Raw genomic sequence first — 18266 nt, 5'->3', positions numbered from 1 at the left:
ACTGCGGCGTTACAGGCGCCAGATCGTAATCGTAAACTCTCGTTTTGACGGATTACGACTGTGCGTATGAAGCCAAGGGACATCATCGCTCGGGTTACCTCACCGGTCTACTATTACATAGGAGTATAAAAACAGCAAAGGAAATACTACTGGACAATATTCATTTACAAACGTACATACTATCTAATGACACAATTTAAATCTAATATAAAAATATTATAGTGTTTGTTTATCTTTCTTTGTAATCAAGATTAAACAATATATATATATATATATATATATATATATATATATATATATATATATATATATATATATATATATATAATCTATTATAATCAGCACTCGGATCACAATCATAACCTGTTTTGATATACCTTTTGACTATGTACATTATGTACTTTTATATATTATTAGAAAGAAAAAAAAACATTGTAAGAAACAATAATAGTAAGCCGATCTGGCATGATAGGGACCAACACTGTTCAAATGAGTTTCTTTCGGCATTTCTTCTCAGCAGTGGTCGTTCCGAAATGCCAGTAGTTTCTAGCTTGTGAGAAATAACTATAAATTTAAAGATTGACGAGAAAAAGTGCTTATGAAGGTCTAATTTCTGAAAAAATGATTTGAATTTGAATTTTGACAATTGAGCGTTTTTTAATTCAGTAAATAAATTGTAAACCAAAGAAGAAAACATCAGACTGACCAAACATAATATATTTTTTGAATGGTGTATTAGTTTATGGTTTAGCTTAATGAATGTCTTAGATAATATAATACACTGGCGAACCGTTAGTGTGAGAGAAACTAAAGATACTTCTATTTCATTCGCTGTCTTAAAATTCATAGACACTATCTTTATAGCTTCTCGCCTAAATGTGGATGATATGGAGCTAACCAGCAGCTTCCAGTGCAGGTCAGTGAACCCATGTTATCTAGATAGATTACTGAGTAGGGACATGTAATACACAAGTGTTATCAAGCTTATTCATTTACGGTATACTTAACTAATAGAACATAATGGCATCATAAGCAAATGTACAGAAATTCGGGTTTGCCACAAGCCCGGAGGGACTTTGAAGTCATGTTTAAACAAATTGCTAAAATAGAATTTAACAAGCTATAAAACTGGGTTTAGAATTAATATACTATTGCTAGAAATTACCAAGCAAAGCCATAAAATAGTTATTGCGTAGAAGGTGTATATACTTATTTTTTAAAGTGAGAAACAGTTCAACTACCGAGCATTCATTTTCACAGACATTTTTGTCGGGCATCAAAGCAGTCAGAATGCAGTAATCGGAGCCGCTTTCTTATAGTATTAAGCATTCCACACTGCACTGACAAGGCAACACACCATATTTAGCGAATGATTACATCTACGAAATGCATGGGAATTTATGCGTCACTAGACGCGCCCGGGGCTTTTCTCTCGTATGTACCTATCTCGTTTCTATATAAAGTATATTTATTTGGGGAAATTAATCTCGTCTCTTCGTGAATAGTGCTAGATTAACGAAATCAGTTCAATAGATTTACTAATTCAAATATTTAAGGATTCTAGCTATTGTAAATTTTTGCGGTTAAATAATATATAAAATAATATATTGTTTCTCTTGTAAGTTGTGCATTATCTTAACAAAAGTCATACTAGAAGTATTTTGTTTACATTAAACTTTTATGTTAATAGAACTGTCGAGTATTAACGAAGTGCTTGGTTGAGCTTATTGAATTTCAGGGTATTCCCCTAAGTACTCCAATAACACAATTTGTTTCTGTTTAAAATGCACATTACCGCGGTTTTTGTGAGCTTGACACACAAAAAGGGTAAATAAAAGGAGAAATTCTTTCAAAATCATGTCCGTGGAAATTATTAAAGCGATCTGATTCGCTGGGTAATGTTTGTGCTTACAGCTTTCAAGTTATTTAGTTAATAATTTGTATTAGCGTCTGCTGCAGTAATTAATTTTACATAAAATGTTTAAAGTGATAACATCGGTACTAAAATAACGAAAAAGGAACTAAACATTTTCGAGTGCAGCGCATCTGGGACGCACATGTGCGGCGGCCAAATCTGTCCATTACTCACAAAATCTCATAATAGAGTATTCTCATAGTAATTACGCGCTCGACCGGCCTAGCTTTCAAACGTACCTAATCGATACGATAAATAGAAATACGACTCATTGTAAAGTTGTATTTTAGTTATCGATTACGTTAACGCCTTTACGAGTTACTTTGCATATCAGCAGTGTAGTTTTATGAAATCAATATCGTTCATAGTGTACAATGGTTTCTATTACTATCGTGAATAATTATTTCTTTAATACGGATGGTAAATGATTTCGCCAATTGAAGACAATAAGACAAGAAATATTAGCGTTCTAGAAATACACGAGAAGAAAAGGAACATTTTTTTTTTCTTATTTGAGTGAAATCTTTCGTATATGACAAGTTATAAAATATTAGCGCCTATCCCCGGCTTCGCTCGGGTAAAACCATAATAAAAAAGTAGCCTATGTAAGGTTTCGTCTATCTTTGAGACAAATTTCATCAAAGTCGCTACCCTGGATTTTGAGTTTATTCATTACAACAACAAAAAATATTAGTATGGATACGGTATATATTAAGTAAGGTAGTTTAGTCTGTAGTGTAGTGTAGTGACAGTACAGTACTGACCTGCGCTGCGCATGATGCGCGGCGGCGGCGAGCGCGCGCGCAGCGCGCAGGCGCGCCTCCCACTCTGCGCCCGCGCCGCCCGCAGACACCGACGACACTATCCACTGCTGCTCCTCGATCTACGCATCATATTTTTTTTTATTTATCCCACTAAAGGCCATTTATAAAGGCGAAAGTTTCAAGGTTTGTTACTTCTTCACTCTCAGACGGATGAAATATATATAGGCTACTTTTTATCCCCCTTTTTATGGTGAAAACCGCATAAAAATCCGGGCAGTCGTTTCTGAATTTATCGCAAACAGACAGACGCAACAGTGTACTTTGTTTTATAATATGAAAAGATACGCATAAAACGTCGTAAGAAAACAAGTAAATTAGTAAGTATAGATTAAGATTCGTAATATGGATTTACCTTAGCGAGAATATCTTTGAAGTCTTTGACGATGGGCGTGGGTCGCTTGTCGTGATCGGAGTAGTAGGTTATAGAGACGCGAGCGCTCGCGAACCAAAGCTCTAAGTCGTTCAGCGCACTACGGATGGCCGCCTCACTCGAAGCGTTTGCGCTTATTTTCTAAACAATAACAGATAAAATAAATATTAGGGATATTTTCTATTTTCACAAGCCCAAAATAAGTCTGTCTTCCTCACTAAAATCTATATTTTGTCAATACATATCATAAACATTAAAAAATCCTATACATTGAATATATTTACATAAAAACAAAATTAGACGATAGAGTCATAGTAACAGAGAAAGAATTTGAAAAAAACAACTCCTGTATGTCTGTCTGTTTGTCTGTTTATACACGCTAGTCTTCGGAACTACTGGACGGATTTTAATGAAACTTTTGTTATATAGCTATTAAGCCTGGGCAAAATATAGGGTACAAATGATTTTGAAAATTGGAACACCTGATGGAGAACAATGATAGTACAGCTAACCTATAGGAAATATAGAAATTACGCCTTAACAAAAGTTGTTCAGCCTGATGAGCATTTTCTGTTGAGATATAAAAATCGAATATCTGGAATACCTTATGTAGACCCAAGATGGCATAGCTAAACTACAGGAAATATAGAAATGACGCCCTAACAAAAGTTGTTCAGTCTGATGAGTATTTCCTGTTGATGTATAAAAATCGAAGATCTGGAGCACCTGAGGAAGAGTCATAATGGTCGAGCTAAACTATAAACTAATTTGGACTCCTTACCAAAAATTGTTCAGCCACGCGAAGGAAGTTGCGGGCATAAGCTAGTTTTTTATAAATTTGTGTGACCAAAAGCAAATTCACAAAATAAACATTTGATTGCCATCACAATATAATCACAGTGTAAAAATTTAGAATTCACGTTATGGCATGGTTGAAACTTTCAAGATTACCGTGGTAATAAAATAAAATTTAGCTCACCTGTAACGCCTTCACATGTTTCTTGATATTCGGCGCGACGCCGAGCAAGTCTCTCAACACCAGGGTGTCAGGCTTTTTATACTCCATTTCCAAAAGATTGAAGACATCGCGCCAATGGAATTCGGTGAACTCCGAGCCGCGGAGGTATTTCAATATGGGCGTCAAGTCCTGCCAAATAATAAGTTATGTGTAGTGTGGCCGTTTTATACTACTTCATAATAAGTTAGATGTCTCGCAATTTTGCTCCTTTGCCACTTTAAGGAAGCAATATGAATATCTCTCTCTATCTGACCCATTCTTGTTGCACTCGATTACATTGGGATGTAGCGCTCCGAAAATTACAAAATAAATTGACTAAAAATTTTGAAGAAAAAGAATACGTCAGCATAATCGTCTATGATTTTACGACCGTAAGTCTACCTGACGTCAAACATCTTTAAGAATGCTGATCATTTGTAATTTTCTTTTTTTTGCATTAGAGTATAGTATTATTACTTTTATGTATACTCACAGCAAACTTGTCTAGTTCCTGTCGTATGAAGAGAGTGACGGCGGTGTAGGGGTCGAGCCGCGCGGCCCACTTGTTCGCGAACTCGTCCAATAAATGCAACTTTTTTTGGAACACTATCCACTCTTGCTCCGATATTGACTCGTATTCTATTGAAAATTATTATAACAAATTTCATAAAGATAAAATTTAAAAAAATAAATACTGAAAGTAAAGCATATAAGATATAAAATCTATGCGAAACCCATAATAGAGTCATGAAATAATGTAAGGTACTGTAAAATGTTATACGGCTTTTTCTATCTCTTGAATAGATTCAATCGGAAATGTTGAGATCTACAGATGTCTTCAGAGGAAATTTTAAAGCTCAATTTCAATTAACGTTATTCCGGGTGGGAGCGGTGCGGTATAAGTGTGGTATGATCTATAAACGTACCTCTATATAATCTATACCTACATAAAATAACGCGATGAAAATATAATCAGAGAAAAGGAAATATATATTAAATCTCTTTGTCTCTCGATTTTTCTCATTTACAACAAAATTTAAATTTACCCTCGCTATATTCCTTGAAAGGCGTCCAAAGAGACACATACTCGTTCATAAGTTTCTCAGCATCTTCCCAGACAGCTGACGGTTCTATTTTCATGTTGAATTTCTCGCATTCTTGCCTGTTGTTACAAAAATAATAATGAAATTGAAATTTCTAAAAATCCCTTCTTAGCGGACGTCTCTTAGTCACAATCTATATTCCTGTAATAAGGGCCTAGTGGTTTTTAAGATTCCATGATCATGTATTGCGAGCTTATTGATGGCCTAAGAGAAGAATCTTCAGTTTATAGTTCTTTCCTTTGATGGAGGATTAGCCTCTGCCATTTCATGTAAATATTTCTTGGTATAAATATGGATAAATTCTTTCGGCATGCGGGCCACCAGAAGTGGTCACTGCAGCGTATGCACGTCCGCAATACCACGTTGCACGTTGTGACGTCACGTGCGCGTTGCCGGTCCTAAATACGTCTTGTCACGCCCTTTTGAAGCCACAAGCTCAGAGTACGCGGCAGTAAGATCCTTTAAAAGCGTACTGTACCACTTAATGTACTTTTATACATATTTTGTGCAATAGTTAAAATGAATGGAATGAACCAAACAAGCGCACTAACAGTAAGAGTTCCCGGTGAGCGAGCAGCGTCCGCCAGCGCTGCAGAGCGAGCAGCACGGAGCGACAGCGCCGCGACACCGCGCCGTACTCCACGCCGTCCGCGTCCGCGTCCGCGTCCGCGTCCCACAGCCGCGTCTTGTTCTGCTCCCAGCGCGACGCGAACGCTTCCACTGTGTTGCTCAGGTTCTCCCATTCACCGCTCAAACCTGTTTTCACTATTTCTGCCTGAAATTGAAATACAGTTTAAACCTGTTATTTATATAAAAAACGCAGTCACAGTCTTTGCCCAATAATAGGACACAACATCCATAGGCTAGATAAAAATGTTATGTTACTGTCGAACCTTACAATATCAGAAGTATAAATATATCGTCAGTACAAGTACTTTATGATAATGACGACAACAGTAAGCTACGGTGAAGTTTGTGACATAGTAAACTTCTGTTTAAATAAATTTATAACATGAGTGGTGTATATTATTCTGATTCTCATTAAGTTCAATAAAGGTATTTGATTTATTTATACTTGAGACTATTGTCTTACAGACCGCAGCGATTCATCAATAAAGTGAAAAAAATATTACATAATATCTAAAAGGAAATGACATTTCCACTCTCACTCCAGACTCATGCACTTGATGCAGAACACGCATTATACATTGACCACGCAAACTATTGTTGTTAGCCCAATTAGTTTAGTCGACATGAAGAAGTCATGAAGCTTTTGTGTATAAAGGACCATGACAAATAAATTTCCTTTTGCTATTCAACGCAATCAATCAATGAAAATAAAATCGTTTTTGAAAACTCATATCCGTTCGATATTCATTCAAAGGATTCTGACCTGGTGTTCAAACATTTGCTGCTGACTCGCCATCAGGTCGCGAGTCTTGTTCCATTCGCGAATAGATCCGTCGATGGACGCGTCACCGCCCCACGTGCGCAGCATGTGACCTTTACGTTTCAGACATTCTACGGTTTTTTCAATCTGAAATAAACAATTATACAAAAATTTTAAAATAAGGCCTCTCTCTATTCTCACGTGTTCTGTGTGTGATTTTACGACCGGCCGCCCTACTTACCGTATTATCCATGAGAATTATACCTACCTACCTACTTACTTGACGTATTATCCTTGAGAATTATATTGTTAAATATCGGCCAATGCTAGGTGTTTCTTAGTCCTCTATTCAGATTAATTTCATATGACGCATTTTCAATTTTCATACAAATGCGGTTATACATACAAGAAGATCAAGGACTTTTTAAATAGTAGTCTTAATAGTAAAAGTAATTTTGACGAAAGCCGAGAAATTAATGTTTTCATCAAAAGAAATGTTCTAGAGGAAAAACATAGTATGAAAATTGTGGCAAGAAATAAATGATTTTCTAACAGACTACACTCATAGATGAACAAATTGATTCGACTCACTTCAGGCATATTCGCTTGCAGTGCTTGTTGCTGCGCGCTCAACTCTGACAGTTCCTTGGCGTTCTTCGGCATTTGTTTATCGCGCAACAGCAGCGACGCGGCCGCGACAAATTCGTCCAACTTCGAAGCGTCTGAGCGACAACTCGCTTGCAGAGACGACATGAGGTTGGCCCATAGAGCGCGCGATGACGATTCCAGTTCGCGGCGCAGGGACGCTGTGCCAACTGTTATCCATTCTATTTTTTCGTCTTCACTGTTGAAATTTGACAAAATATTTGAAATTCCATATGCTTTGTATTTTTTTCTTTTTATTACAAAAAGTAAAACAATTGAGGTTTCTAGCTCAATCGATTAACGCTTATATGAAAACAAGCCTCTTGCAGTATGTCTATAAAGAGTAAAAAATAAATGAGGGCCTCTAGGCTGACAACACTTTACCTTTATTTTTTAAACTTTAAAAGGTACAATTTGTCTACAAAAGATAAGGCATTTTAAAAACGCCATTGCAATACTAAGTTGAATGTTCAAGATAAATACCCAGTGTTGTAATCCCATAATATTAGTAGAATAGTGGGGCAAACGGGCATGCGGATAGCCTGACGATAAGCGAATTAAAAAGCTTACAAGGTCATCTTAGCGACAGCCTGGCCATACGCCTTGCAGGCCTTGAAGTTGTCCTCCCAGTGGTGCGGCAGCGCCAGCCGCGCGCACAGCGGCGCCAGCGCGGGCGCGCATGCCAGCGCCGCGCGCCGCGACCAGTGCGCGCTCGTCTGCTGCAGCGACCGCAGCGTCGCTTCCAGCTGCTGCACCGCTTTGTTCGCCAGCCAGCTGTGGCTGTTGGGTTGGGGACGACTAAGTAAACTGTCCTTACAAACTGACTTTCGCATTTTTAGTATTAGCTATGGGATATATTTGTTTAAAACAAAATACATTAAAATTTGTGACTTTTCGTTATGCGACGATCACTAGAAGCGCTATATTCGAAGTTCCGGATGATACTGTAACTGAAACTCTGAAACTGCAAATGCTAGTCATTACATACGAGTAGGGATGTCCGCCCGACGCGAAGTAGAGGCAATAACAAAGCATTTGTAATGACTACTGTTTGTCAACACACTGCTACAACTAAAATAACACTAACGTAAAATTTCGAGCAAATCTGTTGAAGCTATTATTCAAACATACATAACACTGTCGTAGGTCCATTCGAAGAGTTCGAAATGTAAAGCTCAATAAAAAACAGCTATTTTTACCATAAAATGTTTTTCCACAATCGCAATTACAAAATATTACATATGTAATTTGGTCAAAAGATACACGAAAAGCGTACTCACTTGTGGACGATATTCGCCAAGTCAAGATCTCCGCTGCCGTCGCGGCGCAACGTAGCCACGTGCGCCGGCAGCGCACACAGCCGCCGCAGCTGGTGGTAGTGCGACACTCGGATTTCTTCCAGTGGTGGTTGCACACGGACGGACTGCCCTCTATATTATATAAGAAATAAATATTTCTTTTTAATTTAGACTTTTATTTCAACATACTGCCACATTAAGTCAACATACTGCCACAACTAAAATAAAACTAGTGTCGTAAAATTTCGAGTGTATTGAATAAAATGCTAGATAGCCAATGAAGCAATGATTCAAACATTTTGTTGTGTAAATAAAAGGATATTTCTCATTCTCTTTGAATGACTTCTCGAGAAACTTGTAACGTCGTGGAATGAAAAAATACGTCGTCGATTCTTTAGTGTTTTTTTTGCATATTTCTTTTGAAATAGTATCTTAACCATGACTAGAGCAGTACTCATATTATCGACAACTTGATTCTGAAAATAGTACTTACCTAAGTACCAAGTCTACTTTGACGTGTGGGAAATGTTTATGCAAAGAGAGTAACGTCTTGATGTACTGACACTCGAGGACCTTGTAGATTTGCCAGTCCCAATGAGTTCTCCACGCGTCTGTGTTTTTATAACCATTAGCCTCTACCTGTGGATGACGAAGCAATAATTATATCAGTTAGATAGAAAAGAAAGTTCAGAAATATCTTTAAAATCAAGCATTGGTTATTCAATAAAATAAAAAGTTTAAGATATATTCAAAGATTTTACGCAACTACGTGACGTTTAGTTAATTAAAAAATGTGTATTACTTACATTTTCTATAATGTCTCTGATATCCTTTATAAGTTTCTTCCATTCTGATTGTTGTGTTATAAGTTCTGTATCCAAGAGTGTTTCCACAATATTTCTAATAGCTAGATGTTGGCCGGTCAAATATGAATTCTAAAAATAAAAATATATATTTTAATCATTTATGTTAATCCAGCACACTTAACTTACAGTATTGTAATAAGTGTGGAGGTAACGTGAGATAATTTTCCTCTATAAATAGCCGCTAATAAGCAAAAAAAAGTTTTTAAGCTAAATGTTTTAAAGTTAAAAGTTCTACATGTCCGCCTGCAAATGTCTATGTTTGAGCACGGGTCATGCTATATTCATCAAAATCGGCCAAGCGGTTTAAATGTGAAAATGTGACATATAAACGGACAAATTTGCGAATTTCTATTTCGCATAATCTAAGCAATTAAGCATGGAAGTATGGATTACTTTTGTTGTGAAATAAATAAGGTTCTTCTGTACAAACCTGTGTCTCTAGTTTGAGCACTTGCGTCTTCAGCTTGTTGGTGTAGTTGGCGATCTGTTCCACATCGTCCCAGTAGACCGCCTTCTGGTCCTGCACCAGCGTGGACAAGTCCAGCGCCGCTTGCAACATCATTGGCCGCGTCGACGGGATCATGCGCTCACCTAGAGTGTTGTGGAACGACGCTATCTGAAAGCAATTTGTATTTCTTGAAATGTCTTTATAAATTAAGGGGCCTTTATTAAATTTCATTCCGAATATATTTAAAATATTTAATTTTATTTCTTCGTAAAATTAAGAAAAAAAATCATTGTTTAGCTTGCATAAAGAATTTTTTATCGCGGAAACGTAACTTTGAGTTCGTAGGAGAGTAGGCGCAAATTTGGATAAAAATCCCAACTAATGTTATAAATGCGAAACCGATTGTTATGAAATTTGATACACGGGTAGAAAATAACCTGGAATAACACATAGAGTACTTTTTATCCCAAAATTTCCACGGAAGCGAAGCCCTGGGGCGCAGCTAGTATGAATAAAATAAATCGCAGTGTGCGTTTAGGCATAATGTCTCAGGATAATAAATGGTTTTGGAGCGGCGGCTACGTATTGGCAAGCGCGGCGGCTTACGAAGACATAAAAGCCGCGTATCAAAATCTGGAAGACGCATGATGTTTTCAAGCGATCTACAGGAAGAGGCATGCCTCTTCTGTAGATCTCTACCTGAACATAGGTCCAGGTCCAACAATGTTATAGCACACTAGCCGAGGGTTGATACCTGCTGCAGAGCGCTGGCGTGCTCGAGCGCCGCGCTGAGCGCGTCGAGCGCGGCGGCGGCGGGCGGCGGCGGCAGCCCCAGCGCCGCCAGCGCCCGCGCCTCCAGCGACCACCACACCAGCCGGGGGTTGAAGTTTACCACCATAAGACGACTCTCTGATGAAAACTCCACCACTGGCTTGTCCATGGACAGCTGCAGAGATCCGTTCTTCACTTGGGCCTGGAGAGATATATATGCCTACATTTTTGGGATCATTTTAGTTATGCTACACAAAAAGTGTGTTATAAAATACTCTAAGACATTGCTTAGTAATAATAAATGTAGGCTGTATGTAAAAATCAAGTAATAATAAAACGAAAGGTCCACATTACCTGTAAATCCCTGCACCACTCCTCATGTAGCTGAGTATACATTGCTTTCAGGTCTTTCAGCACTTGTGCCGATAGCTTCGACAGCTCTACGCTACCTTCGAATTCCTTCAGATGTTGTTCAGCACATAGTTGGATGTCTTTAACCTGTCCAGGAATGTTATACAAATTTACACCCATCTCATAAGCTTTTTTTGTCTTTGGATATTTACATTGCTGGGGCACACATGCATGATTTCGATAACTATAGAATTAAATCCATAGTTCCACAGAATCAACCACTTCAATAACTTTTTTCGATCACCGCGACATGTTTACTGACGGAGCGAACGAATATTACTAATTTAAGATGAAGTCCCAAATGTCGAGTCTCATTTGATGCGGACCTTTTCTGGCATGGAATATGCATCTGTCTGTCCATACTTGTTCGATGGATGTTACCTTGGCTTCCATCTGCTTGGCCCACTGCAGCTGCTGCACGAGGCGCGACATCTCCGGCGGCTGGTACATGCGCACGTCCATCTCGTCCGCTTGCAACTGGTTTTGGATGCTCTTCACCAGCGACGTTAGAGAAGACACGAATATTTCCAACTCAGTGTTGAGCGCTTGCTTCACTATTGGTCGCTCTATGAGCAACTTGTAACGTATGAACTCGTACAACATCTGTTTTGCGTATTTTGTTTATTCAATTTAAAGTTATCTTATTATACAGTAACATTTATTGTAAGAAAATTATCATAGTAAAATTTAAGCTACACTACCGTATACAGTAATAAGAAAAAATGTAGCGAAAAATGCTGAATTGAGCACAATGAGCAATCTATTCCAGAAATTTATAAAAAAGAAAAATTAAGACCCCTTAAATTTCCACAGCCCAGCAGTGAGCACAGCCATGAGTAAACAAAAACATATAAATGTATTGATAACACAAAAACAATATATGAGATTTTATTGAATAATTATCGCGAGAAAATAAACGAGCGTTTGTGGGGAATCATCCTTTACCTGTCTTGTCGAAGTGTTATGTAGTCTTGGTCTCAACTTTTCGGCAATTTTAGTTTCAGCAGGACGCAGCGCAATCGAAAACCTTGACACTGCTTCTGCCCACACATTATTCTGACCATTGCACGCCCAAACATTGATATCTGTGTCCACATAATTATCATTACATCAAGACAGCTATAAGCTAGAGAAGCAAGACAGCTAAGCTATAAAAGCGTAATACTTACTCTCGAAAGGTTCGAATAATTGGTGAGTCTTCAATTCGGTTTTTTCAGCATTCGTCAATAATTTGTTTAGTTGACAGTAAGTAGATCTTATTTCGGAAATCTGAAAACAAAGTTTAATACCATATCTAACAAGCAGTTTGTCGTCTAAGCTTTTGATTTAATAAAATTTAGGGTTAAGGACTTATAATAAAAATAGTATTTGTTTATAATAAACAAATACTATTGTCGAAGATTGCCGTTATCGAAATCGATGAGAAGTGCATCTCAATAATAGTCTTATTATGAAACCAAGGTATTGTTTTACGACGGAATCAGTATCGCACATAATGTACTAAAATCATTTTACCTGTTTTAATCGTGTTTGAAACGTAACGCAAAATGGCGGGATGTAGGTTTTTCCATTCCATGCATGTAGTGCATAATTAGGCCAGTATGTGCCTGTGAGTGATTCACATGCACTGATCCAAGTTTGGATCACTGCTAAACTTTCAGATAGGAATAGTATTAGACTATTTTCTTTATTCCCGTTGTTTACTTTCCACAGTTCCAAATTGAAGCAAGCCTTTTGAATGATTGAGCATATGTTATGACCTGAAAATATTCGAATTTTATGATTAAAATAACTGATGCGAATTTTTCGATGATGACTGTATCCACCTGACTTGACTATCTGTGCAAGTATTCAAATGAATGAATGATAATAAAACTTAGTATTAATTTTAATCTAATATGAGATTTATTGTCAGCCAAAGACCAGATTTTTTTAAGGAAATTGGGATTTAACAGTTGCAACAGAATTTTTGTTTTAAACTCTAGTAACCCTAGGTGTATTCAGTAGTGTTCCCCATTAAGTGCAAAACATAGAGCATCACCATAAAAAATCACTCCAAAACATACAACCTCTTAATACTGCCGCATAGTTCACATAGAGTTACTTGATATCCAGTAACATTCTGTAGTATCTATGTTCATGAAAGTGTATTCAGTCATGTCACGAATCAGGTTATTAAGTAAACTAAACTACATTCCCATGTTCCCACTATAACAGGCCACAATTTGCACATTGACGGTAATTTACTTGTCAGTGTATTTTCTAACTTACCAATGATATCGAAAATGTGTATCATTCTATCTTGAGAGTATGGAATTGTAGTAAAGCGCCAGACGTCGTCTAAAAGACCACCTATGTTTTCCACTATCTCCCGAGTATCAGCCATATTAGTGGATTGCATTGACCTGAAGAAAACAAGTCCATGACATTTTTAGAAATAAAAAAAAAAACATATATTTTCTTCCTCGAGTTTCCTACCTACCGTATCTCATCACAAACATCTTCAAATATCTCGCACATTGTAGATGATGTCTCCCTCTCTTTATTGCTGCTGTCACACTTCCGGCCAAATGTTTTCCAATATTCTACTTCATCTTCAACAGACAATATTACTGAAAATGTTCACACAATTTACAAATTATCCAGCAATACAAAAGTATTATCATAGGACTAGATGACATGATGTTTGTTATTGCCTGCTCTGCTCTTAGACAACCATAATAAACCTAGTTGTCTGCTCTTAGATGTATTAATACTTTAAAATTAATCTCATATATTATACTAACTAGCTTCTAAAAAAATTGTTTTAGCTTCTATTAGTCCCATAAAGACCATAAAACTATAAGTGGGCTATGTCTGTACATATGAGATATTAAAGAAAAATAATTATGGGAGAAGCCAAAACATTTTTTTTAAAATTTTTGTCTGTATAAATAGATAACATAGTCCCAATAATATTATAAAGGTAAAAGTTTGTGAGTATGACAGCCATGCCAATTTTAATGAAATTTTTGTATTGGGTTAGTCTTGTGTTGTAGTAGTTAGTGAGTTAATGCAAGGTATCACTCATGGATTAACTCATAGTATACTTTTAATCCCGAAAGTATGGGTTTTCAATAGGATTTGGTCAAAAATTTTGGTAGTATATGGCCCTTTATAAAGTAGATACCATGCATAAAAACATAAGTATTTTTTAAAATACATTTGTATTTTTTTGCGTGTTATATGAATAACATGTCATGATACAGCTACTATAATATATAATTAAAGAAAAATACCATTTATGTTGCCTTCTCCTTTACCATGTGACAAGATTCTCAGATGAGATTCCAGCTCCGAAAGATTCTTTTGAAGTTTATTTGAATACACATCATCATACTGAAAACATACCATTTAGTTTTGAGCTACCATTCAGATATATTGAGCATGCAAGATGTTATATATATATATTTTTTAATTTTGAATAAATCAGATCACAGAGAATGTATTGTGTCTACAATAGGTAAAAAATTGTTTGATTCATTTTCATTCATTAGATAAATTAAATATACCATGTGATTGCAAGTATACAAAAATGATTTGCACAATATTATATACTTACTGTGGCCAACAAAGGTGTGTATATTTGTTTCAAAGATTGATACAAAGTCTCTGCCACATTAGCTGATAATGTTGTGATGTTCAATATCTTTGCTGAATTATCTCCAGTCAAATCTTGGGCAGAGGTTTTGTAGAATATGATTGATTGGCTTCTATTATCACTACATATCTGAAAATAATAAATATATGATCAGTACAAGTTGATAAAACAGTATTTGTTGCCTTTTTCAGTATTTTTGGAAATAGACCAGTAAAGTTACACAAGTTTTACTTGCTCCTTTATTTAGTACTCCAGCTCAGTTTTTAAATTACATTTAAATTTAAATTATTGAAGATATTTTGTTTTCACAAAAAATCACTACTATTCTGAACCTAGTAATGAATGCAATATAGGTAAGATATCACCTTAGTGTGAAAGGTAGCAGAGTTTCCGTTCATAACACCTTGCAATAGTAATGTCTGTGAACTATGAATGAAGTCAGACAGAGCCTGTTCAGATCTATCATCCACCTTCAATTTCGGCAAACTATAGTAGTTTTCTGAAAAAAGCAAAAACTATATACTTGTGCGGAGTGTGCATTTACTTTGTGATAGGTATAGGAACTGGTGCACATACCAGTTGTGTATAAAATAAAATCTCGCAATGAAGAGGCCATCGCAGATCATAACAACTGGCCTGGCCAGCCCACAGCACAACTTTTTCTCAAGTAACTCCTTTGAACGACACATGCAAATTGTCATTTATAATCAATAATTTACTCTGTGCTGATAATATTCTCATTGTTTGGAGTTTGAAAATGCTTAACGACTGTGTTGCCTTAGTAACAACCAAGAAAACAAAATTGAAAACTTTGTAAACAAAAGCGCGCTGCCTTTCAAGTTTCAAACTTAATGGCAGTGACAGCCAGGCAATTTGGCAATGACAATGCTCAACCCAAGCAACATATAAATCTGATAGGGACCAACACTGTTCAAATGAGTTTCTTTCGGCATTTCTTCTCAGCAGTGGTCGTTCCGAAATGCCAGTAGTTTGTAGCTTGTGAGAAATCTGCCGATTCGATGCCTGCGGCTCCAATCAGGCGAAGATTCGCGCACTGCTGATAAATATATACGGTCATCTACTTTTACTATTCATTCCAGTAGTTTGTAGTTTGTGAGAAATAACTATAAATATAAAAATTTGCGAGAAAAAGTGCCTGTGAAGGTCTAATTTCTGAATAAATAATTTGAATTTGAATTTGTACATACTAAACTACCTAGGTACCTTCTCAGTAACGCATAGCGGTAGATTGTATCTTATAAACGAAACACTTACCCCCTTATTAATAAAAACGTTATCCTCTGATTAGCCTCGGAATTAGTTATTCTTTGTATTGTCTCGTTCTTTCAACGTTATATATACTGAAAAGAGAGAAAAAGAAAAACTACTCCAAGCCTAACCGGAGAACTAAAATTTTATAAATAAAGCGGTTAGTGAGGGACAAAAGATATTAGCACTTTAGCACTTTTCCCGTTTATTTTCGTGTATTTCTAATATGCATTATCTTTCTTGTAATGAGCGAAATTAAAGATAGATATAACAAACATTTTGATAGCTAAAATATTTATTGGGTAAATTGGAAATGGTGAGGATGTACAAGATTAATTCTATTGCAGAAAAATAATATGCCAATTGTCAACGTCACATTTGTTTTGTTTTCTTTCTGAACTGAAGTCTACTGAAGTGAAGTCGAAACAAACAAAGCTAAATCTCAAAATTACGCAATTCTAGTAAACGAAATAAACACTAAAATACATTTCGTACGAAGAACACATAAAAAGCACTTTATTTTGTTTATAATTATTTACAATCTCTGCACTTTCGAGAAATGTTGCGGACCATCGGGTACCTCCGGCCTGTAAGTTACGTTTTTGGAATATCTCTCACATTTAATGATCTCTCAATAAATTCTAATGAGATTTTTTGTCACAGATGCATGTTGCTCAAAAGCTACGTAGCATAACTTTCTGCAGCGACGGTACTAAACATGTCGATACCACATACATGGAAATACCTGTTTATAATGTTGACAAGGCACAACCTCTAGAAGTGCGTAAAGCCAGGTTAGTAATAGTTGTATGTTATATCGTGTTCAACCAAAACTATGAAATCTTGATTTTTTTTGTTAGCAACAATACTTTAATAACAAGGAAAGAAAGTCTTGTTTTTGACTAAAGTACAGACACCTGTTGATGTATATAGCTTTGAGGTAAGTTTAACGACGAAATGAAGTATTGGGCGAAACTAAAACTATGACTGAAACTAGATTTTAAGGTTGAAACCTACGACAAATAATTTGTTTGATGGTAAAACAAACATATTTTTAATTGCAAAACAAATGTAAATAAGATAAATAGAAAAATTTTAACACTCATTGACATTCCTTATCTGAGTGCTTTGATAGTCTTCCTTAGATTTAAAGCTATTATATTTTAAAGAAACCTATGTTTTCTTAATAATACATGTGGGAAATGAAAACAGTGGTAAAGTTTTTTTTAATCCTCTGTTTGTAGTACATACAGTGAAACATTTAAATTGCATATTATAATAGAATACAACAAGAAGCTCAATTCAGAGGTAGATTTTATTTTTTTTTTATTATGGGACTGAATTCAGTCATTTGTCAGTCAGTAATTTATGTACTGTATTTTAGTAAAATGTGGGAGCCCATGTCTTGTGTCAATTCATATAATTTTTGTTTATTAAAATATTATAAATATTTCAGACTCCATTACCAATCCAGAAAAAGGGGTATGCTGGAGAATGACCTGCTACTGAGCACATTTGCTAAGAAGTACTTAAACACATTCAATGAAGAACAAACAATGATGTATGACCGTCTTATCAATTCTCCAAGTAATGACTGGGATATTTTCCACTGGATTGTACAGAAAAAACCCACTCCTAAAGAGTTTGATAATGAAGTCATGGATCTTTTAAAAAAACATGCAAAAAATGAAGATAGGGTTATGTTGCAACAACCCAATCTTCATGACTGATTATTAGGTGGTATCTGAAGCCAAAAGCATTTAACATTTTTAGTTTACATGATTGAATTTATTTGTCAGATTCATCATTTACATAAATAGAAGTTTGCTCTAAAAAGAGTCCCTTTAATTATAATATCTAGTCAATAAAGATTTTGTAAAAGATTTCTTGTCGTTTATCTAACTAATCAAGTTACAGAAATAACATGCAAAATCAAATTACTTTTATTTGACTTAAAATTCAATTGATGCTTTTCTGTTCATAAAATAATTTTTTATCCTGTTTTATATTTTGAATTTTTCGAAACTTGTTTGCTTTTTGTTAAATAATGACATTGTTTGCTTTTTGTTAAATAATGACATAAAGATAAATGAGTACAAATAATATTTGGTTATTTATATTTTAACATTATTTCTATTTTAAAATATGATGTGTGATTTTGTAGATAGTATTTTTGTAGATAGTTGTTAATTATTGTATAATGCTTATGGAATAAATTCGATCTATTCGTCAAATTATTCTTTTATATGTATGTATCAAATTGTTATTTACTTGCACCTCAGAATTTTTATACGATATAGTTTTTTAAGCAGGCACTTA

General features: G+C 35.7%; 2 protein-coding genes across 2 annotated transcripts in view; one reads left to right on the top strand and one right to left on the bottom strand.

The window, feature by feature from the left end:
* The window catches only part of btv (beethoven), a 59757-nt gene extending 44270 nt beyond the window's left edge, over window positions 1-15487 (bottom strand). The window contains exons 1-25 of the mRNA XM_053744548.1: window positions 15255-15487; window positions 15044-15177; window positions 14640-14807; window positions 14317-14416; window positions 13521-13650; window positions 13310-13443; window positions 12554-12798; window positions 12208-12307; window positions 11984-12123; window positions 11420-11641; window positions 10982-11125; window positions 10611-10829; window positions 9839-10024; window positions 9349-9477; window positions 9036-9181; window positions 8525-8674; window positions 7815-8024; window positions 7191-7443; window positions 6603-6746; window positions 5761-5984; window positions 5153-5268; window positions 4600-4745; window positions 4089-4256; window positions 3092-3250; window positions 2680-2798 (exon numbers count right to left, since the gene is read on the bottom strand). Coding sequence (XP_053600523.1) covers window positions 2680-2798; window positions 3092-3250; window positions 4089-4256; window positions 4600-4745; window positions 5153-5268; window positions 5761-5984; window positions 6603-6746; window positions 7191-7443; window positions 7815-8024; window positions 8525-8674; window positions 9036-9181; window positions 9349-9477; window positions 9839-10024; window positions 10611-10829; window positions 10982-11125; window positions 11420-11641; window positions 11984-12123; window positions 12208-12307; window positions 12554-12798; window positions 13310-13443; window positions 13521-13650; window positions 14317-14416; window positions 14640-14807; window positions 15044-15177; window positions 15255-15294 — 3926 coding nt within the window. The 5' untranslated portion in view covers window positions 15295-15487. The remainder of the gene's footprint in view (window positions 1-2679; window positions 2799-3091; window positions 3251-4088; window positions 4257-4599; window positions 4746-5152; window positions 5269-5760; window positions 5985-6602; window positions 6747-7190; window positions 7444-7814; window positions 8025-8524; window positions 8675-9035; window positions 9182-9348; window positions 9478-9838; window positions 10025-10610; window positions 10830-10981; window positions 11126-11419; window positions 11642-11983; window positions 12124-12207; window positions 12308-12553; window positions 12799-13309; window positions 13444-13520; window positions 13651-14316; window positions 14417-14639; window positions 14808-15043; window positions 15178-15254) is intronic.
* An 846-nt stretch (window positions 15488-16333) lies between these two features.
* LOC128669599 (succinate dehydrogenase assembly factor 2-B, mitochondrial-like) lies at window positions 16334-18181 on the top strand. The gene is made up of 3 exons (XM_053744515.2): window positions 16334-16536; window positions 16611-16741; window positions 17404-18181. The coding sequence occupies exons 1-3, from the start codon at window positions 16507-16509 to the stop codon at window positions 17675-17677; spliced, it is 435 nt and encodes a 144-aa protein (XP_053600490.1). The 5' UTR covers window positions 16334-16506; the 3' UTR covers window positions 17678-18181.
* The last annotated feature ends 85 nt before the right edge of the window (window positions 18182-18266 follow it).

This window comes from Plodia interpunctella, chromosome 4 (genome assembly GCF_027563975.2).
Source record: "Plodia interpunctella isolate USDA-ARS_2022_Savannah chromosome 4, ilPloInte3.2, whole genome shotgun sequence".
Taxonomy (NCBI): Eukaryota; Metazoa; Arthropoda; class Insecta; order Lepidoptera; family Pyralidae; genus Plodia; species Plodia interpunctella.
This window is presented reverse-complemented; position numbering and strand designations above follow the sequence as displayed.

Bases quoted from the DNA above. Each gene is read 5' to 3' on its own strand.
- LOC128669599 (XM_053744515.2), top strand. From the start codon at position 16,507: ATGTTGCGGACCATCGGGTACCTCCGGCCT. The intron at 16,537-16,610 runs GTAAGTTACGTT...TTTTTGTCACAG, and splicing joins CCATCGGGTACCTCCGGCCT to ATGCATGTTGCTCAAAAGCT. The intron at 16,742-17,403 runs GTTAGTAATAGT...TAAATATTTCAG, and splicing joins CTAGAAGTGCGTAAAGCCAG to ACTCCATTACCAATCCAGAA.